The sequence below is a fragment of the Primulina eburnea genome, chromosome 6 (assembly GCF_022965805.1).
Source record: "Primulina eburnea isolate SZY01 chromosome 6, ASM2296580v1, whole genome shotgun sequence".
Taxonomy (NCBI): Eukaryota; Viridiplantae; Streptophyta; class Magnoliopsida; order Lamiales; family Gesneriaceae; genus Primulina; species Primulina eburnea.
The window spans coordinates 32,024,866-32,049,096 of record NC_133106.1 but is presented as its reverse complement, the minus strand read 5'-3'; the positions used below and the strand labels follow the sequence as shown (position 1 = coordinate 32,049,096).

General features: G+C 35.6%; 3 protein-coding genes and 1 pseudogene across 5 annotated transcripts; 2 read left to right on the top strand and 2 right to left on the bottom strand.

Annotated features, from left to right (window-relative positions):
• Nucleotides 1-6,553: 6,553 nt before the first annotated feature.
• On the bottom strand, nt 6,554-9,782 carry LOC140834316 (ABC transporter F family member 4-like; annotated as a pseudogene).
• Nucleotides 9,783-9,930: 148 nt separating this feature from the next.
• On the top strand, nt 9,931-14,578 carry LOC140834313 (uncharacterized). Its single transcript, XM_073199116.1, has 7 exons — nt 9,931-10,525; nt 11,419-11,682; nt 12,482-12,998; nt 13,181-13,380; nt 13,481-13,593; nt 13,693-13,833; nt 14,298-14,578. The coding sequence occupies exons 1-7, from the start codon at nt 9,995-9,997 to the stop codon at nt 14,374-14,376; spliced, it is 1,845 nt and encodes a 614-aa protein (XP_073055217.1). The 5' UTR covers nt 9,931-9,994; the 3' UTR covers nt 14,377-14,578.
• A 1,212-nt stretch (nt 14,579-15,790) lies between these two features.
• Nucleotides 15,791-17,223, top strand: LOC140834306 (probable F-box protein At2g36090). Its single transcript, XM_073199102.1, has one exon. The coding sequence runs from the start codon at nt 16,117-16,119 to the stop codon at nt 17,215-17,217; it is 1,101 nt and encodes a 366-aa protein (XP_073055203.1). The 5' UTR covers nt 15,791-16,116; the 3' UTR covers nt 17,218-17,223.
• LOC140834305 (DEAD-box ATP-dependent RNA helicase 45-like) lies at nt 16,724-22,239 on the bottom strand. 3 transcript variants are annotated; one of them, XR_012118705.1, is made up of 5 exons: nt 22,105-22,239; nt 18,474-21,909; nt 18,226-18,258; nt 18,014-18,048; nt 16,724-16,861 (listed from the first exon to the last, which is right to left on the bottom strand). XR_012118705.1 is itself a non-coding variant. In XM_073199101.1 (2 exons), exon 2 carries the CDS (start codon nt 21,837-21,839, stop codon nt 18,501-18,503), a length of 3,339 nt encoding a protein of 1,112 aa, XP_073055202.1. In that variant the 5' UTR covers nt 21,840-21,909; nt 22,105-22,239; the 3' UTR covers nt 18,352-18,500. The 3 variants fall into 3 exon arrangements, 1 of the variants encoding a protein (XP_073055202.1); XR_012118706.1 differs by lacking the exon at nt 18,226-18,258; XM_073199101.1 differs by lacking the exons at nt 16,724-16,861; nt 18,014-18,048; nt 18,226-18,258 and having other exon boundaries at nt 18,352-21,909.
• Between the last annotated feature and the right edge of the window lie 1,992 nt (nt 22,240-24,231).

Sequence of the window (24,231 nt, the reverse complement as noted above, 5' to 3'; positions counted from 1 at the left end):
TATGTATCTAAAGAAACCAGTAGTGTACATTGTACATGCTATCTAATTTAGTTGTATGAAACCGGTTTTGAACTAGTTCCAGTACTAAATTCAAACGGATCACATTAAAATGGTCCACGATCCATTTTTAAGCAACTCAATCTGATTTATTATTTGTGTCGAATTCGATTCAACCCGAAACAAATTATATTCATTTCAAATCAACCCGGAACCAATAGAATCGAACGAGACATTACCAAGTCTCCGTGTGACGCATTGGATTCCAAAGTAAACTATCGAGACACGAAATTGTGTCTACTGGAGAGAATTAACGAGTCATTATTTATTACAACATTGATTTTTCACACGGATGCGACGAATTCTGTTTCTCGAGTGAAACTGTTCGACCATTTAATCGTATTTTTCTGACCCCAACAAACTCGATTTACATTATTACATTATTGTACAATTTCCCCCGTGCATTTATAAACTCCGAGTGACTCTACAAAAGATAGCCACCCACGGTGTATGATTAATGGTAGTTGGATATGGTTGTAATCATAGTCTCAATTTATTACAAATTAGTAAATATATATGCTCATGTAGGACCGACCGAAAGTTTTTCGTTTTACCAAAACTATAGCACCAGGTTGTGATAACCGTGCTATTCGAATATTTTAAACTCTGTAATAATCTAAATAACACCACGTGCAGAGACGATATATTATTACTGAGGGTGAGAAGAAACCGAACTGAATCGAACCGAACAACTGGTTTGGATTGGATTTTAGTCGAACACAGTTTGGATTGACTTTAAATTTAACAAAATTAAATCGGAAAAAAATGGGTTTGGTTCAAAGTTAGAATTTCGAATTATTCAAACTAAAGTTGAATGGATATAGAAGGTACATATCTCTCATCTTTAGAAAGGTGATGGTTGTGGTTAATTTTTTTTAAAGATGACAAATTTAATGTCGAGAAACCACTTTCGTTAGACAAAAACTTGTGTGAGACGGTTTCGCAAATCGTATTTTGTCATACAGATCTTATTTGGGTCATCCATAAAAAATATTACTTTTTATTGTGAATATCGGTAGGGTTGACCCGTCTCACGGATAAAGATTCGTAAGACCATCTCACAAAATATATACTTTTTTCGTTATTACCATTCCAACCTAATACAATCTAAGCTAAATGAGAAACTAAAATGTAACGTCATTATAATATTAAAATTTTTAGAATCTGAAAGGAATTTTATTCCTTGATATACTTTCCATGTTTATCTTTAATATTTTGCCTTTCTAGACGTGTGAATAATATTTGATATGATATTATAATATTTTTATGATATGATATGGCAATATCTTTAAGATATTATCCTTATGTTTAAAGAGTTTGTTTCCTAATGAAATTGCTTTTTGTCTAGGTTAAATAGGACTACAAGTAGAAAACGGCAAAAGACGACAAGTAGAGAGACGAAGGAGTTCGAGGAGTTTGGAGATCGAAGCTATCTCGTACTATTGTTTAAGTGTTGCCGAGAAGTGCTTACATCCGATGACGACAACACCTAATCATTGTGTTGATTAGTGTGTTGAATCTTTGAAGACTTTTTACTTCTCGGTTGATGCATCCCTTGTATATTGGTTAAACGGTTTGTTAGAGGTTTAGGATGCAATTTGTTACTCGCCTTAATAAGGGAGTTGTTTTATTCTTTCACTAGTATTGGTTTGTGTAAACTTACAAGTTTTCTAGTGAATTATTTTGCCCTGAGGCACCGCACAAGTATTTTATACTTGTGCATAATTCATATCTCGGTTGTCACTTTATTATAATTCACGTTGTGTGTTAATTTGTCAAAACGTAACTTCCGCTGCATGTTGTCGTGAGTGTTACAACACCTACGCACAACACCTATATTCTGTATCTATACTTGCATTACAATTTATCTTCTTTTTTTTTATAATAGCTACTTTAGAAAGAAAATTTAAAATATGTTTAAATTTTCAAAAATTGAAATTGATTATCCGAACCGAACCAAAACCAAGCTTCGGTTCGGTTCGGTTTTTAATTATCAATGGTTTTGTTTTGTTTAAAATTTTGACAAGTCATTAATTTAGTTTGATTCGAGCTTTTATGATAAATCGAACTCATCCGACTTTACTCGCTCCTAGATTTATTACACTGTAAAATGCACTTCATGGACGTAAAAAAATAGCTTTTTCCATAATTCTCTCGTATTGAGCTTTTTTTTTATATAAAAAAATAGAGATCACATCAAAAATAATAACTTTATAGATACTTAAGAATGTAAACAATTATTATGTTATAGGAAAATAATTGAAAATTAGTTTTTTATAATTACTTATTTTGTAAACAATTAACACATGTATTTCATAACTTATTTTTATATAAATTTCCGAACCATAAATATATATTATATCGATTAATAGTTTTATTTCCTCACAAATTTGCGTAGATTTCATATTTGATGACCTAAATCAGACTTACTATGCATGGTTAAGATTCTCAATCTTAATTAGGAAAAATGAACATGAAATAATAGCAGCATTGAAAATATGAATCAAAATTATATATCCAACTAATAATAAATTCAGTGGGGAATTGTATTTAAGTGGCAATATTATTGAAGAATTATTATTTCTGACACAAATTTATTATTATCAAATCATCTCCACTCGTGCATCAACTTTTATTCGGCTGATGTCCTCATCATCATTTATATATATGAACTAATTTTTAGACCTACCTCCAATGTCTCAGCCACTAAAATTAAATAAAACTATCCTTTCCGCATTTAAATGCCAAATACATTAAATATTTATACACGCAATGCTTTAATTAATATTCGATTGATCATGTACCCTATTGTATACTTTATACGGAAAATTACAATTTAACTCGACGTGTAGCGTTTGGTTTTAATCCAGTAACTTGGAATTTTTGTATTTTGGTTTTTTGTTTGGTCTAAAAGACAGTAACTCATTCGAATATCGTTTATATGATATAAATGTTTTTTTATGTAACTCAAGTAGCGAGAATATAGTTATATTACACACATCAAAATAAATCTTAACGAAACAAATGAGAAAAATAAAGAAAAACGACACAATATTTCAAAATGAGAAGAAAAAAGCTTCTTGTAGTTTTATTTTTGTTTAGATACATTTTAATTCATAAAATATATGTTTTATTCTCGCTATATGAATCATGTATGATACTATTTGTTCCAAATAAGCATTACTTCATATATTTAGTGGTTTTGGGTGAATAAAGATGAAAAAATAAATAAATAAATGAAGTCAAACAATGACAAGTTGCATGAATAAAACATAAAACATAAAACATACCACATTACTTTACGAAAACTGCATTTTTCCCTTCTAATTTCTACATACAAATGTCTAGTTTATACATCCAATGTTGTAATTTACATGTTTTTCATTTTGGGTCACGTTGTCGGTCAGTTTGTGGTATTAGTTCTTTAATTTGCAATTTATCATTTGTCATTTTTCATTAAAGTGCCGACGTGTTATCGAAAATTATGACTGCTGCCATGTCAAGAGCACTCTAGTGAAAAAAGATTGAAAAATTGACTGGGTAACATTACCAAGAAATAAAAACCGTGCAAATTAGGGGACAAAAAATTGTAACATATTCCCAATTATAATTTTTTTTTTTTTTTTGCGTAAGCATATAAAACAAACAGATACCCAGAACTAACATGCGTTTGAAGACAATTAATATTAGTTTTTGATTGCTTTATGAGTTTGAATTATATTGAGAAGAAGGACGTTACGTTCCAGGAATCATGGGTCAAAATAACATCGTCATGCATGTGACTGAACCCATAATACGAGGAGAGATAGCTTATATTACACTTAATTATGCCTCTCTGTTTTGTCAAAATCTCACTTTAGCTTAATTCCTCGTAAGTTTGTGAACAAAAATGACTGAGAATGAAAGAAAGGGAAGGAGAGAAACAAGAAATATTGCTATGTTTTTTCTGGGCTTTTTATTATTTAACACAGGATTTTATTTATCATCATGTGCGGAAGTGGAAAGTTTACGATGGCCGCCACCGGCGAGGAGAACCCGCCGCTTCTTTAGCACGGCGGAGCACAATGCAAGAGCCTTGAGTACTCCATCAGATATGTTTTACGAAGATAAGAGATTTTCGCACACAGGCCCTAACCCTCTTCACAACTGAGTGACAAAATGATAAGAATCTTTGATATACCAATTACCATGCAAGCTTTATAATTAATTTTTCATTCTTTTATTTTTGCGTTTGTTTAATTTAATTTCTGAAATTTTAGAATTAATTGCTACACGGTTACTGGTTTACTGCATGTCGTTTATCTACTGATCAATTACTCTTCTCTTCTCAAGCGTCTTCTAGTGTTAAAGATACTGCGAACCCTACTAATTAAGGAGGCCACCAACTTCTCATGCCTTTGTAAGATTTTCTAAGGGACAGTTTTAAATAATTCAATATATACTTCTATGAACGTGCATTTTTTTTTTATCGTATATATTTGTCACTCGGCGATTTTGATAATCTATATTGTCGAATTCCAATGCTTTCAAGTTTAGAAATTATTAATCCTACGTGAAGTTTATATGACATCGATCTGCTTTCGACATGACGCTGATATGTGTAATATCACAATAACACTCTCGATAAAAAAAATGACAAAAATTGAAAGATAGAACATCATGACTTTCGCTGAAATTTGATAATACAGATGATCAAATCATAATGAAGTAAAATTTGCAATTTTTATCATCCACCAAAGTTATTGATTTTATACGTTGTAGAACATTATATCTTTCGAAAAAAATGATATATGCCAAAATGTATCCTAAATCGAGTAAAATAGAGTAACATGAACTGCTATATTGTCATGACAGACCCATTAACCCACGGGAGAAATTCTATATATTATTATGTGACAGTATTGGTTATATTTTATCAGATCAAAAGTAATATATATGGATATAAGTAAAAAAAAAAATTAAGACCAAAGAGTGAGGTATTTAATCAAGATGGATAATTCATTAATTAGAAACTAATATATATGTGCTTGAGTGAAAGTTCATAGCTCGTGGGAAATTGCCTCGACCTAGCGCGGCTTGCGAGTTTTTCATTACCATTTTTCGAGTAGGTCTCTTGTAAAACGGTTTTACGGATCCATATTGATGAGAGTCGAAATGATCCATATTTATAGTAAAAATAATACTTCTGTAATAAAAAAAAATAATATTTTTTCATAAGCCAGATAATGTCAGAGATTCGTCCATGAGATGATCTCATTGGAATTTTTGTGTTTCTTTATTCATACGTTGAATAAGGAGTAAATAACATTTTGGTACACAAACTATTGATAAATTGACAAATTGGTATATAAACTATTGGAAATCAGGGATAGAAAAATCGGCCAAAATCCCGAACCATCCTTAATCCCGTCCATTCCGATCCCCCCGTCATGAATTTTCCGGCCACAATCAATGTCAAAAGAGAGATCGGGCATATAATTTCCACACGCCGGTATTCCCGTCCCAATCCAAATTTTTAATATATCGTATTAATAATATTTTATAAAAATACAGTTTTTAAGTTTTAAATATTTTGGACGCTTTTCTAACTCAACAAAGTCCCCAGATGACACCACCATTGTTCTGCTTCATTATTTGCTAATTTTGATTGTCCATGTTAGGGACGGTCGGAAAATTACTAGCGTAGAGAATTATTTTGTCCAAAAACAATCATCCATTCTTCCATTTCCCACAATTTAGAGCCTTCATGAATTAAAAAAAAAAATATTTATTAGAATACCATCTTCATATCCGATGAGATAGATTCCAAACATTTGGATCACTATACTTGACTAGTACAAGATTGCGAGAAAAAATATTCTCAATTCTTATCGAAATGAGGATCGGGTTAGGAGCGTTACGAGACGGGTACCTATCCCGATCCCACCCCTAATGTAAATGACTATATGGTGCATCATCAAACTAAAAACTCAAATTTGAGCTTAATATAAATTGCTCAAGTCAAATTATTGTTATTAAATATATTAAAATTATATTATAATAAATAAGTATCATGCTTTGTGTAAAAATGTTAGGATTATGAACTAATAAATTATATATTCAATCATAACATATTTTAAAAGTATTTATAAATATATAATGAAATGATATATTTTTTCTCTATACATATTTTACTATTATGGTTATATATCAATAAAAGTAAAACTCAATAAATAAGGAGAAAAATTTGCGTGAGACGGTCTAACGGGTCGTATTTGTGAGACGAATTTCTTATTTGGGTCATCCATGAAAAAATATTACTTTTCATGCCAAGAGTATTACTTTTTATTGTGAATATCGGTAGGATTGACCCGTCTCACATATTAAAATCCGTGAGACGGTCTCACATGAGACGCACTCATAAATAAGTCATATACACCACTAATTAGTTTTTTTAAATGGCTTCCAACTTTCATGTTGAACATTTTTCTAAATTTTTACCGCGATTATCATATGACTTTTATTTTAATATAAACCAAATAAAAAAAATTTGTACATACACGTACCACGTGCGTGGATGCACTAGTATCGATTAAAATTTTCAATCTTCTTTGGGGCATAACACATGTACAGCCTGTTATTCTGATTATCTCAAGTCCCCCTAAAAACACCAATCATCTTCGTAGTTTCAACCGATGAAACATGAAATCAGAAGACAACTTTCTATCCCAAAAAATCCAAAATCACAATCTCTTGTTGCAGCTAATGAAGACGAGGAATCCTACAGTTCAAAAACGGAACATTTTCAACCACTTTATCCACCGATGTCAAAAGAAAATTTAGCATGTGAAGTTACTCACAGAGATTTGTAGCTCTAGCAAATTTGGGGAGTTCTCAATTAGTTGAAGCACAAGGAACACACCTCTTTGTCTCAATAAACTTTAAACGGTGATCGGTTAATGGATTCCATCCCTGACCATACCGATACTCAAATACGTACCGGCAATAGAAGAGACAGTGAGTTCAAATTTACAAAGCAAATTACAGTAAATCATATACTAGAAAATATGTCGGGCAATATGTATATATCCTTGTCTCACCTTCTAATATCAAGTATTTAAATTTTGGACAGATAGCTCTAAGCCATCAAAGTACAACAATGTCAGACTCTCGAGAAGATGAAAACTTGAAATCAGAAGAGGGGATTAAGACTCGGTGAACATTAATTGAGGTATTTCAAACACAAAAATCCTTTAAAGTTTTGAAGGGGTTGGGTGCAGATGTAAGCTAATACAGAAATTATACAGAAAATATCATGCCAATAATCTTTTATAAAAAATATACCTATGATATGCACCAAATCAATCATCAACCTCTGCTCTGATTTCCTTGATAAGTTCCTCCTTGTACTACTCAAACGTGCCTGGGAAAAACTCAACAGTTCCATTCTCCACCACCCATATTTCACTTCTTTCTTCATCTTCACAAACACATGATATAAGCCGAGAGTCGTGACTGACTAGGACAACACGGCCAGTGAACTCATCGAGTGCATCTGCTAGTGCATCATTACTTTGCATATCCAAATGAATAGTTGGCTAATCTAAAAGCAGAATATGAGGCATAGACATGGATATGGAAGTGAAAACCACACGGGCTTTCTGCCCTCCTGATAGTTTAACAATCGGGGTTAGATGGTTGTGGCTGGGAAGTTCGAACTTTCCAAGCCTCGCACGAACGGCCTCCTGTTTGCTGAGTCCCTCTTGATGAGGACGCAGGCGAAGAAGATACTGAACTGGTGTTTCATCCATTGTCCAGAGATCCACAAAATGCTGGGAGTATCGACCAATCCTCAATTTTTGACTCCTCCTTACTTCACCTGTTGTTGGAACCAAATCCCCAGCAAGAAGGTTGAGCAGGGTAGATTTCCCAGCTCCATTGGGCCCTAGAATTACCACACGAGTCCCCATATCAATACCATCATCCACATTGGAGAGCTTGAAATCTTCTCGATTTGGATAGCTGAAAGTGACTTCAATTAGCTGCAACCAACAGTGGTGGTGTCAGCTCAGTGGGTTCAGGAAAATGAAAATCCAGTGTAATCTCCATTTCTGAGGGGCTTCAGGAAGAGGCTTATCTTAGTCAATCTTGCTTTCACCCTTGTTCTTAGAAGCTTCCTTGGAAGCGGCAAATTTGGCTTTATCTTTACCTTTTCTTGCTGAATCCGACCCCCAGATCTCTTAGCAGCTTTAACCTGCTTGTCATAAACCTCAAACTTCTTGTTCATCCCTTTGAGACGCTGTTCATAACCACTTTCAAAAGCATCAAAATTTCCACGATAAAAGTGGAGTTTCAAGTCATGAAGATGAATGATTTCACCGCAGCATTCTTAAAAAGTTCTTTCCAACGAGCAGCAACAGAGAAGTTATCGATAGTTATATCTTCAACATTGGTGTCTGCATCTTCATCACCATCAAGTACAGAAGCTCGACTGCCAATCACAACAGTAAAAGCATCATGATCATCCTTGAGGGCCTCATGTTTAGCAAATTCAGTAGCCTGAGCAGCAATCACGTCCTTCTTTTCTCATTTCTTCAAATTTTTTTCACTGAGACAGCAATATCGAGTCTTGTAGAACTTCTATTTAGTCTACTTGGCTGTTTGTTTGTCTCATTAAGCTCCAGCTGCTCCTCATCGTCTTCCTCCTCCGAGGAAGGAAGATCAATGTCATCGGTGTACGATGACAACCTTGTACCTGCCTTTAGTTTGGGCTTAAGTAGATGTCAAGGTCCTTTCTTTGGTTTTTCAGGTTTCGAGTCCATACTCACAAGCATTGCAGACACAGACAACTTCTCTTTACCACTTGGCTTGGCCTTTGTATTAACACCACCCTCGTCTCGTTTCATCCTTCCCAAGTTCAAATCTGATAATTCATATAGAAAATTTGATGATGACCTTTTACTAGTCAGATCCAATAACACGGACGAACAATATGAATCACTTAACATAAGTACTGATTAGTGTCATAAAAAAGTTAACCATTCAATTTGATTTAATGTTTGATGCAACATATCGAAAATGACCAATAAGGAAATTATATGGTCTCCATATCAAATTAACTAAATGTATCAACCAAGATCTAATCAGGAAAAAAAGCATGCAAATTTCATAAAACAAACGAGGTTTTAAGTATATAAAGCAAAAAAGATTTTACCTCGCAAGAATCGAGTTTGGTTGGAAAGTTATGCCTTTGGTTTGGGCAACCGTGAAGAGAATCAGAGCGATGAACAGAGATCGATTTTCTTGTTGGGGCAATACATCGGGCCTATTTTGAGTGTTGTTTAAAGTCCAACAATAAAATAATAATAATAATTTGAAATTGAAAGTAAACCAATAAGAATTATTTTTCAATATATATAATGTATAACGATTTAACCGATTTTTTAAAACTCAACAAATGACTAAACCGAATTGTGGGGAAAAGCGATGACCGCAATGAGAGCGGCGCAGACGAGCGGCCACGGCAGGGGATGATCGACGACGCCGACACGGAAGAGCGGCACGAACAAGCGGCGGGTAGGTTGTTTTAGGTCGGAGATGAGGGACAACATGGGAAGTTCATTAATTCATTAATTAGAAACTTAAATATATAATTAACTTGATATATAATTAATTAGTACAAAATTAATTTTTTAAAGTTTAATTGCTAAAAATGAAGTTTATGTGACAGGAAAACATTTCTGGGAAACAAAACGTGGGATTACGAGATAAAAATCTTCATGCATTTTGGAACCTTGTAGGCAGATATTTTCTTTGTTTTTGGCTAGAATTTATGATATGTAAATGTAGGGTTCTAATTAATCCGTTTACAAAAAATCTTATCTTGTCAACTTCTTGCTTGAGTGCTCTAAAATCTTTGAAATGGTTCCAGAGCGCCAAAACCATTTGCATATCATCAATGGCGGCTTCTTCATCCACGACGACGCTCCAAACCCTGAACTTCCATTCATTTACCAAAGTCAAAACACTTCATCACTCAAACACCAAGTTCCCGTTTTCTTCGACGAAATTCCCGCCATCCCTTTCAGTTTCGTGCTCCATAGCTTCAGGGTTCAATGAAGTGGTGGTGGACGAAGAAGTGGAGAAGATCAAGAGATTGCAGAACGGTTCCGACATACGTGGGGTGGCCGTGGAAGGCGAGAAGGGGAGGACAGTCGACCTCACGCCACCTGCCATGGAGGCCATAGGGGAGAGTTTCGGGGAGTGGGTGACCGCTCAGTTTGAGAGGAGCGAGTGCGGAGAAGCCGCGTTGGCCGTTAGGGTGTCTGTCGGGCGGGATCCGAGGATATCGGGGGCCGCGTTGAGTGTGGGTTTGTTCGCCGGACTTGGTAGGGCGGGATGCGCTATTTTTGACATGGGACTTGCGACCACGCCGGCTTGCTTCATGAGCACCGTGCTGCCTCCATTTCTCTACGATGCTTCCATAATGGTTAGGCATTGGATAGAGATTCTTTTTTCACATGCACTCGATATATTTCACATAAATCCACCATAATTTTCTATCATTTGATTGCCTTATATAAGACAAAATGATTGAGATACTAAAATAATATTATTCGATGAATTATTCAATTGGCTAATACAAGAAATGTCGGATTAGTATAAAGGCAAAAACTTGTGTGAGACGGTCTCACGAGTCATATTTTGTGAGATTGATATTTTATTTGGGTCATTAATGAAAAAATATTACTTTTTATGCTAAGAGTATTACTTTTTATTGTGAATATCGGTAGGACTGAACCGTCTAACAGATAAATATTTGTGAAATCGTCTCACAAGAGATCTACTCTAATATAAATAAAGAATTGGACGAAATTATATTTATGTCATATAATTTGGGTCAATTCACTCTTTTAGTCTACTGATTTATAATTTTTTTCTATTCTAATAATTTTTCATCATGTGGATAATATGACACCGAAAAACGATGATATATCTTCACACATTGCCGATGTCTAACACTCAAATAAAAATAACTAAAATTGAGCGAAGATGCGATGGTTGACTAATTAACATATTAGAAAGACCAAAATGAAAATCATACATGACCAAAAATATAATTTTTCCTAACGTCGAGACAACCAAACCACGTCATAAAAGAAAAGGTAATTACTTTTATGACCCTTCTTATATCTCATAATCAAAATTTATCAAAGCAATGAAATTTCCATTTCTTCATGATTTATTAGAGTTCTTAATCATATGAAAATCTTTTAATTTCAATTAATTTTCTCAATTCTCCAGTCCATGAGTTGCGATATTTATTTAGTAATGAGAAAGAAACAAATAAAATCAACTATTAATTTTCAATTGTATGCACAGATGACAGCATCCCACTTGCCATACACACGAAATGGATTGAAATTCTTCACCAAGAAAGGAGGCCTCACATCGCCACAAGTGGAGGAGATATGCGACGGGGCTGCCTGGAAATATGCGAACCGAGCCGCCAAAGTGTCGACGTTGCTTCCGATCCCGCCCACGAGAGTGAATTTCATGAGTGCGTACGCGAACCATCTGCAAGAAATCATCAAGCAAAAGGTCAATCATCCCTTGCATTATGACACTCCTCTTCAAGGATTTAAGGTACGTACGTAAGTGTCTGATCTTGTCTTGTATGGTTTCAAAAAAAAATGTCACAATTATTTCATTTTAATTACTACACAGATTAATTATTTTTAATGTTCATATAATTTTAAGTTAGGGTTCTGAACATATTTAATCATTTTTTTTTCGGATTTCTGAGTTCTATATATTATATGTAAGATCAAATTTTGTTCTCATTTCACCCCTTTTAGTATTTCACCAACTTAATTTAATTCACATTCTGTTTTATAATTATAATAATTCTATATGTTTATTATATTAATATCCATTCATAGTAATTTATAATCAATTTTTTCGGATATTGTTATATTGATTATTTTCATTTTTGTTATTAATATATATATAGACTTTTCCAATTTAACCATAAAACATGTTAGTTATTATAAAAAATGAATCAGGTTAATTATTTATTTATTTTATTTAAAAAAACACAATAAATAAAGATAAAACAAAGATTAAAATAATTTTCATCCATTTTATTTTATTTTTTAAAAAAGAAAATTTGTGTTTTGCCTCTTCTTTTTTATTATTATTATGTTATCTAATTTCAATTCCAATAGGAGAACTATATATTTAGAATTTTGACAATTTAAGTCTTATCGAAGGTGCCGCAACGTCACGTTAGAAAAATGACTAATATTGTAAAAAAAAAAAAAAAACTAAGAATGGAATTGGACCAAAATCGTAAAATGTTTAGACCAAAAATACAATTTCACAACAAAAAATCTCAATGGACACTTAGCTTGTTTATGCTGATCGAAGATATTAACAAATGCAGATAATTGTAAACGCTGGAAATGGATCAGGAGGCTTCTTCACATGGGATGTGCTCGACAAGCTTGGAGCAGACACATTTGGCTCACTTCATCTCACCCCAGATGGAATGTTCCCAAATCACATTCCTAATCCAGAGGACAAAACGGCCATGGCATTAACACGAGCTGCAGTGATCGAAAACAACGCTGATCTCGGGGTTGTCTTTGATACAGACGTTGATCGTAGCGGTGTGGTTGACAGAGAAGGAAATCCCGTGAATGGAGACAAGCTTATTGCTCTTATGTCCTCCATTGTGCTGAAGGAGCACCCGAACACGACTATCGTGACCGATGCACGTACAAGCATGGCGTTGACACGGTTTATCACGGACAGAGGAGGGCTTCATTGCTTGTATAGAGTTGGCTATAGGAATGTGATTGATAAGGGGGTTCAGCTTAACAAGGATGGAATAGAGACTCATCTTATGATGGAAACTTCAGGCCATGGTGCCCTTAAGGAGAATCATTTTCTTGATGATGGTAAATCTTTGATTCTTTTACATCCATGGGATTTATATTGACAAGAATTTTGTTGATAAAACAAAGATCATCTTCTTGAGAATCAACAACCAAGTCGTTTTGTCATATTTTCTCTGATAAATTACATTGACAAGACTTCTTTTGTGGGTTGTTGATTTCATATCGAGCCTGTCTCTGTTCAGGTGCTTATATGGTCGTAAAAATTATCATTGAAATGGTTAGAATGAAGCTTGAAGGATCAAATAAAGGCATTGGGAGTTTAATAGAAGATTTGGAAGAGCCATTGGAATCAGTGGAGTTGAGAATAAACATTGTTACAGAGCCTAGGTACGCCAAGGCAAAAGGTTCTGAGGTCATTGAGGCGTTCAGGAACTACATTGAGGTATGTAAAATATCCTTGGAAATAGCTAGCAACTCCACGAAAGCAATAATAACGACGACGACAATCACGGTCAATAATGACATCAAATATATGATCTTAGGAAGGAAGGATAGAAGGTTTTGCACTGGATTCTTGTGGAGACTGTTGGGTGAGTGAAGGGTGCCTCGTGGACTCCAACGACACTCCGCTTCCGATTGATGCCCATATGTACAGGTATATATATACATATATATATATATATATATCCATTTGAACTACCCATCTCAAATAACAACATGAAAAGCATACTTGTTCTCACTTGGATATATATAGGGCCAAAGTTTTGGATTCAGGAGGGGAAGAAAGTGGTTGGATACACCTCAGACAGAGCATTCACAACCCAAATATAGCTGTTAATTTGCAGTCCATCATCCCGGGAGGTTGCCAGTCCATGACCAAAACTCTGAGAGATAAGTATGAATACTACTACTCTTATCATAAATACTTGGATAAAACATGTGAACACGAGGATATCATTCGAGGAAGGGGGAGAACACTAGGCCAGCATGGTAATATGGTTTGTGTTCCATTATAGACTGGATTGATATGCATACTCTGAATACTGATAAAACAGATTAAACCAATCCGAAATAGATCGCCGTGAGCGAAAAGGGTGGAATAACATTAAGATTTTCATATTGGTTTTATGATCAAATGTGAAGTGCCTAGTAAGTTTAAGAGGCTAGCTCTCCCAACTGTGGTCTAGTTTTCTGGATTTTGGTTCAAAAATTTCCAGATAAAAGTAACTTTCTCAGAATATAAGATCTAGTCTCGTAGAATATATTAATGAATTCCAATTTTTTTTCATCCAAACTTAACTTTTTACAGATATTTTATATCTCAAAGCGTCTCGCTTATTTTTTTGCCTGTATTGGCAGGTTTCTTGTAGACAGTGGGTTACACAAATTTCTTGACATTTCTCAAATTGACAAGTACGCGAGAGATGGGAAGATATGAAGACATGAAGAGGAGATGCCAATAAAAGGAACATATACATGCATATATATCACAAGTTTGCATTAAGATTTTTTTTTTATAGTTTGATTATTTCGCAAATATAGAATAACATGTTAGATTGAGTTGTAGAATTTATAACTCTTTTGTAAACTTTTCGTATGTCGATAAAATCCTTCCTGTTCAATAATTCTTTTAGATTGCACTCGGATCGATTGATTTGATTTGGAAGGAGAAAATTGATGGATAAGTTTCTAACGTCACACATCTTGGACGTATTTGAAATTGCATAATTTGATATGGAGTGGATATGAAATTTACTTCAATTTTGTTTATTTTAACAAGTCAACGAATTTGAAATCAGTAGATCTAAATTTCAATTATTATCTTCATTTGAAAATAAATTTCAGGAACCTTATGATCATTAACAATGGTTATTAGTATGACACAGTGCTCCTCAATTTCGTATTGGGATTTCTGAGAGATGGGGCATCAAAGAGGAATACAAGTAAATTCAGTTTTTAACATTCATCTAAAACTAAAAAAAATTCGATTTTTCGTTTCGGTTTCCTATTTTCCTGTTCTCTGGGTTTGACTTAAACCGAAGCTTAAACTTTCTTAAATACAACAAGAGAAACTTTTTTTTCCCATTTTCTAAAAAATATCAAGTAAAATTCTAAAAAAATTAGATTTTTTTTAATGATTTCCACTCATTTGCATAACATCAGTTGATTTTAAATAACTAAACAATAAACATAGTCAAATCTACCAACCTGCCTAAGTCTAGTTTTGGTATCTTCCCAAACTCATCCCCAAAAATTGCACGGTTTTAGTGTGGGCTATCCGCACTTGGGCGTGCCAAACATGATGCGAGGACTACTTCTTGGTCATATATCACACATTAATGGCAATTAATGGATCAAAGGGGCTACTTTCTCCCACTATAAAAACCATAACTAGAGAAATAAATAGTAAATTATGAGTAGGCAGATAAAATGTGACTTAAATATTTTGAATAAGGTTCGAACCACGTATCGATCGAGCGTGATTGAATAAGGTTCGGACCATGTATCGATCGAGCATGATTCGAGTCGAATCCATAAGTGGAACATTTTTCAGGAAAAATAAGATCTTGAACAGCTTTGTCTTGTGTTATTTGAAAAATGATTTAGAAATAGTTTTTGCACGGACATAACATATATACTAGCTCAGAATTATTTAAATACTATTAGATATGGATACTTCATTTTTATTTTACATATAATGTAATTTGCATGAACGTATATGAAGTTTGTTTAGTTGGGATGATGAGATTTGACAGATAAATAATAACATAATCAATATTAAAATATTTGTTTAAGACATGAAATATTTTTCATACACAGCAAGATGTTTGATTTGATTTGATTGGACTGGGTTGTTAATCTCATCAAGCCAATCAAACACAATAGATAATAAATATGACATGCAGATTTTCACAAATAAAATGATTCGTACAATAAAAATTATTAATTTCCCAAGACCTAAACTTTTTTTTTTATTGTAACTGAATATTAAATGCTCTCGCAAAACCCCGAATATCAGTCACTCTAATATAATTTTCAGCAGCCACGCCAGAATTCTATGTGCAAGTTTTCGGCCAAACCTCTATGTTCATTTAATTTACTTGATCCCTATACTTGATAAAACCAATCCCAATCCCAAAATTGTTCTAAGTGCAGATATCTATAGCTCTATCATAACATGAAGTCGGATCGGAATTGCTTCAAGGGGGTGAACAGGGACGCTTTAATAGATATCATGTCTAGACTTGATGGGCGCACCATCGCATCCGTGGCATCTACTTGTAATGACCTCCGCGGAGCAGCCGGAGAAGAAGGCTTATGGAAAGAGTTCTGTCACAACACGTGGCCCTCGACATCAGCCATAAAAACAGCAAGTTTCAAGTGTTTGTACACCGATGCTTTTCCATTGATTTTGTACGAGGAAGGGAGAAGTGAAGTACCTCAACAACAAATGACTTCTCAGAGCACACCACCAGATTTGTCTTTATGGTCATCTCCTAGTGGTTTCACTTCACTAGTGGACATATATTACAAGGGCCATTGCATTTTCTCTAAAGTTGTAGATGGCATGACCGCGAGGAATGAATCTGAGACTTCCGAGGGTTTTAAAAGGTTTTTGTGCTATCCCTTTTCACTGGACTTGCTGGGCATTGGACGTTTCGAAACATCTGATCATGTTTTTGATCAAAATTTAGGTATCATGGAGGACGACACAACCAACTCACTATTAGCTGCTTTCACCGGATACAATAGAAGAGGAGGCATATGCTCTGACATTGCACAAAATATACAGCTAAGCTGGATTCTGTGGAATGCAAGGACAGGAAGAGCTGTAAACATATCGAGCTGGAAACCCCGATCCATCTGCAGGAATAACCCATTTGTTCATGAAGATTTTTCTCTTAGTTTCGGTTGTATTGTACCTGCAAAGGACAGTTCAATAACGAACAAACTAACCGAATTCGAGATAACGGTAAAATGTAAGCTGCTGATAGAACAAGGATGCATAATATGGAAGGAAATTAGCCTAATAATGAAGGACATTGATGGGTCACATCTCAATGGCAAGCAAAGTATGAGAGCATTCAATCGTGCTCTCATTTGCTCCCGCAGTATCAACCATAGCAGAGTGGAAAAGGGATATCAGCATTTTCAAAACCAGAAAATACTACATAGATTAAAGGTTGACCGAGAGGAACTGATATCTAATTTACTGTCCGCAACGGTAGCCATTGCATCACTCCTTGGCATTTGCTATGCTTGTGGCACATTATTGTAGCATATTTTAAGTTTGTTAACAAAAGAGCTAGGCGTCAACCGTACACCAAATCCCAAGAACAAGAAATTTGCAGAATACAACTAAATTTGTCATTTGAGATCTTGTTTCTGCCTATTAATGGTAATTATTTGGTTAAGGTCACAACTTAATCCGTATAGCTGAATTTAATCTTTGGTTACGCGATGAATATAACTCCATTTGTGAAAATACAAGTCTTCAATATTTTGTAGTTGTTCATTGAAATAAAAATAGTGAAATTTAACTTTTGTAGCAAATCATAGGTCTGACAACAAAAAAACACGATGGCTTTGGTAGAAAGCACACCTCTTCAACTTTCACTTGTACCTTCAAATATGTACTCTTTAAAGAGACTTGCCCCAACTTTGAAAAAGATATAAATGGTAATGCAACGCAAGAGCTTTATAACCTGTATCTCAAGAAACTGTATTGAAGTTCCTAGCCAACGAAATGTTTTAAGCCAGACTGGTCTTATCATATCAATTTTCAAGAATTTGAGCGTTTTACAGGTCGCAATAAATTTGCATGCTTCCCAATTCAAACTGGGATATAATTCCATATGAACAGTAATATCCTTCTAATGGAATTTACCAATTCAAACTGGGATATGATTCCATATGAACAGTAATATTCTTCTAATGGAATATACCAATTCAAACTGTAATATAATTCAATTCAAACAGTGATATCTTGGAATCCGTATGTCACGACATCACATTCTTAAACACACATAAATAATGTTTCCACAATAAACCAACCAGGCTGGGAGATAATTTACCTGTTGCACCAGCAATTACTAACCATTCAGAGTACCTACACAGCAGTAAGCCAGCAAAGTAAAAATTTTGAGATTGGATAAACGATTAGACGTGTCATCAACATTGCATTTACTGCTTTGAAAATGTGATCAAGGCCGGTGAAACTTAACCGAAAACCCCCAATAAGGTTCCATTTTCAAATAAGAAACAAAAAAAAATCCAAGTTTCTTACCAGAAAACAGATTGATTAGATTCAGCAGTCAACCTATCAATGCCATGAAATTCAATTGCATAAGAAACTACCGCCAAGTTTTTTATTCATAAAAGGGGAGAAAAAAGTGGCCAAAATACCAGAAAATAAGGAATTCTCACAGTAAAGAATCTATTAAAATTCTGTAATAGGAGCTAAAGTACAAGTGGCAACCAATGACACCAATCAGCCTCAATTCAAAAAGCCCAATAGAAAAAAGAAAATCTGACCAGCATCTGGGCCAGCAAAACTTGCCCTTAGACGACAGAATATCGACCCGGTTGTGCTGATCCTGGAAGCGATAATGCATGAGAAGTGATATCCTCCAAGGCACGCTTGAGTTCTGCTTTTGCCCTCTTGACAGATTGTTCAGTGGGGGCTTCAATGAACAAGTAGAGTTTTCTATCCCCTGGTCCAGCAACCTTGCCTGGAGGAAAGTATTGTCCTCTGGTGGTAATAGCGGCCCCGGTCCAGTCAGAGATTGGGCCAAGAGTTTCCTTGTGTGTCACCTTCCATCGAGCATTTTGAGGAAAATCATTTATCTCCAACTCTGCTTCATAGTGTTCAGGCATGGCATCAGCGTGAATCTTTGCCAGGTTATGCTGTAAATTCATGGCAGCTGCCAGAGCTGCTGCCCTAGCTGCCGCATCATTGCTGGTAACGGGAAGTCCAGTCCCGTGGACCGCTGCAGATACGCCAGGAACAGCCAAACCAAGAACACCAGGCAAAGAAACAGGCAATCCACCATTTGGAATAAGCTGAGCTCCTGAGACAGGTGGTGGGGCTGGAGCAGTATTTGCTTTGGTAGCAGCGGCAAAAGCAGCAGCCTGGGCGAGGACAGCTTGGTGAGAAATGTCGCCACCTGCTTTTCTCACTCCTTCATCTTCATCTTCAGAGTCTGATTTATCTTCCTCAAACCCATATTCTTTTGCCTGTGCTTTCTTCGCAGCTTTCCTAACTTCATCCTCCTCTTCATTGAATTTAAAACCGCTACCACCATAGCCAGTTCCATGGGCTTGCTCAAGCCCCTGATTAACCTTTGCCATAAACCCATTCGCAAGCGCCTTAAGATCATCAGGAACACTCTGTTCGGATAATTCTAGGGCTTTTACAAGATCTGGTGCATATCTTGCATCTTCCTCAGATATAAACGTGATAGCACAACCTCTTCTACCAGCCCGTCCTGTTCTACCAACACGATGAACATAGTCTTCATAATGATTAGGAACATCAAAGTTAATAACTAGTTCAAGCTCCTTCACATCTAAACCTCTAGCAGCAATACTTGTAGCAACCAATAAATTGCACACATTGCTTTTAAAATCTGAAATAGTGGATTCACGATCTGTCTGATCCTTTGCCCCATGAAGTGAGAGACATGGATACCCAGATCTAATCAAATCTTTGAACAAAGCATCACATTTGTCTTGTGTATGGACAAATATTAACATCTTTCCTTTCTCGTACCATTCTCCAAGTAATTCTAACAGTCTAAGGAACCTATCACTTTCAGGTCTCACCTCAACAAGTTGGGTTATATCCTTGTTCACAACACTTCTCCCACCTACCTGTATTTCAACAGGTTTATTCAACACCTTGCGTGCCAAAATTTCAACTTGACGCGGGAAAGTGGCAGAAAAGAGCACAGTTTGCCGATCTGGTCGTGTATTTTGGACAATTCTAGTAATCTGAGGTTCAAAACCCATATCAAACATTCGATCAGCTTCATCCATGACCAAGTAAGTGACACGACGCAAATTTGTAATCTTACCACCACTGGTGCATAGAATGTCGATCATTCTACCAGGAGTACAAACAACAATCTCAGCGCCTCGTTTCAAGTCACTAATTTGCTGGGCTACCCCAGAACCTCCATATACAGGCACGCAGCTGAGAGCCATCACCTTCGCAAACTTCTTGATATCACTGTGGATTTGTTGTACAAGCTCTCTTGTGGGAGCCATAATGAGACCGATTGGCCCATCTCCAGACATCAATGGAGATTGGTCCTTGATATGTCTCAACATGGGCAGAACAAATGCTAGCGTTTTGCCAGAGCCTGTTTTCGCAATACCAATGCAGTCTCGACCACTCATTATGATAGGCAAGGCCTGAGCTTGAATAGGCATTGGCTTTTCATAATTCATTTTCTTAATGGTATCCAGTATTTTAGTCGATAACCCTGTCTGATGCCAAGTTTTAACTGGTTTTGGGACATCCTTCCCATGTATCCTCAGTTCCAGTTCTTTACTATATGCTGTGCCCTCTTCGGAAGTCACCCTATTAATTTCCTTCACTTCAATATAAAAATTCTTCCGAAAGGAAGGATAATCAATTTTTGAATGGTCAACTATAGAGAGCTTCTCAACTTTAGTCTTCTTCACCCGTTTCATGAATTCTTCATCATTTTCATCTTCTTGAGGATCTTCATCATATTTGAGATCTCCATAATCTGAATCAGAATCTTCTCCAGGAATTATTCTTCCCATAGTTTTAGTCGTACCTTTGTTAGGTTGAACAGAGCTTTGTTTTCCAGTTGTTTGAGCCACATCAGGATCCAAGTTTTTGGAAGACTCCACTGCATTGTGTAGCCTCTCAACTTCTGGCAACACCATAGAATTCATAAAAGCATCTAACGGATCAATTTCATCATCCTCAGCAACATGAACATTATCACTCAGTAATGCAGGTGTGGACACATTATCATTATCAGTGGACTTCCCATTGGAATCCTCAATAACAAGTTTGACAGTTTCATCTTCATCCATTGCTGTTTTTTCCTCAGGGGCTGCTTCTTCGTCATCAGATTCCCCTTCAAGTGTCCATGTTTTTCCAGACAAGGGTTCATCTGTATTGACTGATCCTCCAAGTGTTTGCACCTCAAGTTCCTCCTTTCTTCTTAATTCCTGCCATTCCTGTACTCTCCTTCTTCGTTTCTCCATCTCCTCATCCAGTCTCTTCTGTTCTTCAGCGAGATCTTCTTCCCGAGAGTTTCCTTTAATGATTTCCGACTCTTCACGGCTTTCTTTCCGTTGGCCGTTCTCTTGACTGTCATCCCTATGTCGGTTCTGCTTGTTACTCGCTTCATCTCTCTTTTTGTAATCTTCCTCTTTCCTGCGCCGTTTTCCATGGTCCCTATCATCATCGCTACTGCTGTACAACCTAGACGTTTCATAGTTATTATCCTTTTCATTGTATTTGTCCCTCTCCCTTTTCCTCTCCCTCCCCCTTCTCTCCCTCTCCTTCTCACTTTCTCTTTCCCTCTCTCGTGCCCTGTCTCTATCCCTATCCCTAACTTTCTCCCTCTCTCTGTCTAACTCCAACTCTTCGACTTCCTTTTCTCTGCCTCTGGACTTGCCTTGAGCTCTTGCATCGTCACGACTCCTTCTCTTCGTCCTCTCATGGTCCTTCTCCCGGTGCCTATCCTTGTGCATTTCTCTGTCCCTGTACTTGCTTATATCTTTCTTTTCTTTCTCATGCCGGCCCCTATTCTTGTCTTTCTCAGAACTTCGATCTTCTCTATCACGGTTATTTTTCTTCGTTTCTTCCTTTTCAGAAGCATCTCTCCTCGATTTACGCGGTTTCGCCTCTTCCATTGGATCGATCCTCAAACAACTTGTCAATTCCTGACTTCAAATTCGAGTCTTCAACGCAAAACACAGGATCCTGTAAAACATTTATCACTCGGACATTAAAAAAATCAACTTTACAAGACACGCGGAAAAAAAGAATTGAGTGCTAAATAAATCGTAAGGCGTGAGTTTGATAGTGTGAATGAGTGAGTGCGTGAATCAAGTATTATTGTGACCAAAACATAGTGTTTCTCCAGTACTAAGAATTGGATGTACAAGGAGCTCAAACCTGATTCAGCCTTCTTTATGGAGATATTTTGGAAACCCTAGAACCGTGTCGTAGGATTGGGAAGGCTCTTTCCCCTTTTGTTCGATTGGGGATTACATCCGAGATTTTGGGTATGTTCTCCTCTTTTATCTACTTTTCTATAAATAACTCAGTACCGTATTTAATAAATAAATAAAACTTTCGGATCTGGTAGAATACGTGAACGTGGTTTTAAACACACGTTTTTTTAAAAAGATTTTTCAGGAGTCTATTTAATGAAACGTATCTTCGACCAGAATTGATCCATGAAAAATATATTAGTTTTTATCTCACATGTATTACTTTTCAGTATATGTATATATTGGATCTACTCGTATTATGAATGTAGATTTGTGGGATCATCTCATGGACATAAATCAATATCACGTGAGACCTACTCAAGTTCAAATGTTCACATGCTTGATTTCTCTTTCAATATTTTCTCAACCGAGTTTGTTGTATGTGACTTGTCTAGTGCACATTCATATCTTTTAACTGTCGCAGGTCGAGAAATTGTCAACTTAATCCACTCATTTGATTTAATGACTCAAAAGATCTAGCTCATTTTGACATTTATAGTTTACTCAGTTGATGTAGTTTGCACGCTAGTGTTATAAATCCTAAGGTTTACCTATTGCATATGAAGGGGGAGTGATTACGGATTCCCCATCAACAATATATATATATATATATATTTATATATATATATATATATATGTGTGTGTGTGTGTGTGCTTGTTTTGATACGATTATCACTCACTGTAAGCACAAGTTGAGATAACATCTACTTATTGGATGTACATAAGATCACTTTAGCTAATTTTCATACAGGTGCTTATATGAGTTCTCATCATATCGAAATTCTATATATACTAGCTGTTACGTTTGTAACTTAATAAAATAAAAATATGTGATGGTATAGAGCAAATTTATATTCAATAGCTATTGAAAATTTTGTAAAAATTTGTAGATGGGAAGTTAAAGATAAGATTGGAGGATAAACGTGGATGGAAAATTAATCTTGAAATTTTGAAATACAAATTGTTCCGCGAGGACGTCGAGAGAAGAATAAGGAACAGAGGGAGGGCCAATGTTTCGTAGTTGGTTTCTTATTTTGGAAAAGAAAAAATCAAAATTTATGATTTTTCTTCTATTTTGAATTTTTTTTTCTTCTTATGAAGTTAATAATGGGCAAAAATGAAATAAATAAATGGCTTCACCAAAACGGTTTTGTAATTATCATTTAATTTATTTTAAAACGAAGATTATACCATAATTATGAAAAAAATACAATCAATAAAATGTGTCATGACTGAACCTACAACTTTCTATTTAGAAAACAAATGTTTTATTCAATAAACTACACAAATTTAATGTTAGAAACTTGACATTTTATTAATAAAAAAGGGTGAACCCCACACTCCGAGGGCCCCACACAGAGCCGCCCCAAGCTCCGGCGTGAAGGGAGGTAAATCAGGGTTATGCACCGGCAGCAAGTACCCAGAAGAAAGGTTGTCTGGAGCAATTCACCATAAAGGAGGAGCCGAGACTCGAATCCTTGCCAACGTGGATTAACAGTCTTTCACTCCAGGCTCTTACCACACGGCCTATGCCCCTGGGGGCCTTGACATTTTATTAATATGTTAGTGTAGAACGACTTGAGAATATTAGAAAAAGTTCCACCAAAATTACTCACTTCTCTCCTATGTTAATAGTATATATACTAGTGCTCTTTGACATGAGTTTGTTTAGGCTTTTTTATAATTAATTTAGTTTATATTTAAGTGAGTGTTATATAATATGTTTATTTTTTAGTGTGGTCTATGGATAGCTATATTAGTTTGAGAGTTTGGTCATTGCTTATTCTCCGAGAAAAGAAGATCACGACCCACGGACTTTCTAGTACTTTCGTTCGACATTGCTTCATTAGACTTCTGATCATTGTTATGCACACCGGAGATTAGCGGCTGCACATAATATATTAAAAAAAGAACTAGCATTTCTAATATCAAAATCTTTGACATCGAAATCATGAGCGTACTTCCCAAAATCTAAATTGTCAATTTGGAAACATGATCTGACGTTATGAGAGTCTCATAAAATATAAAA

What these genes read in the sequence shown, in the direction of transcription:
- LOC140834313 (XM_073199116.1), top strand. Translation starts at nt 9,995, where the DNA reads ATGGCGGCTTCTTCATCCACGACGACGCTCCAAACCCTGAACTTCCAT. An exon ending in GAATCATTTTCTTGATGATG is followed by an intron (nt 12,999 to 13,180) that starts GTAAATCTTTGA and finishes GTCTCTGTTCAG; the next exon opens with GTGCTTATATGGTCGTAAAA. An exon ending in ACCAAAACTCTGAGAGATAA is followed by an intron (nt 13,834 to 14,297) that starts GTATGAATACTA and finishes CTGTATTGGCAG; the next exon opens with GTTTCTTGTAGACAGTGGGT.
- LOC140834306 (XM_073199102.1), top strand. Translation starts at nt 16,117, where the DNA reads ATGAAGTCGGATCGGAATTGCTTCAAGGGGGTGAACAGGGACGCTTTA.
- LOC140834305 (XM_073199101.1), bottom strand. Translation starts at nt 21,839, where the DNA reads ATGGAAGAGGCGAAACCGCGTAAATCGAGGAGAGATGCTTCTGAAAAG.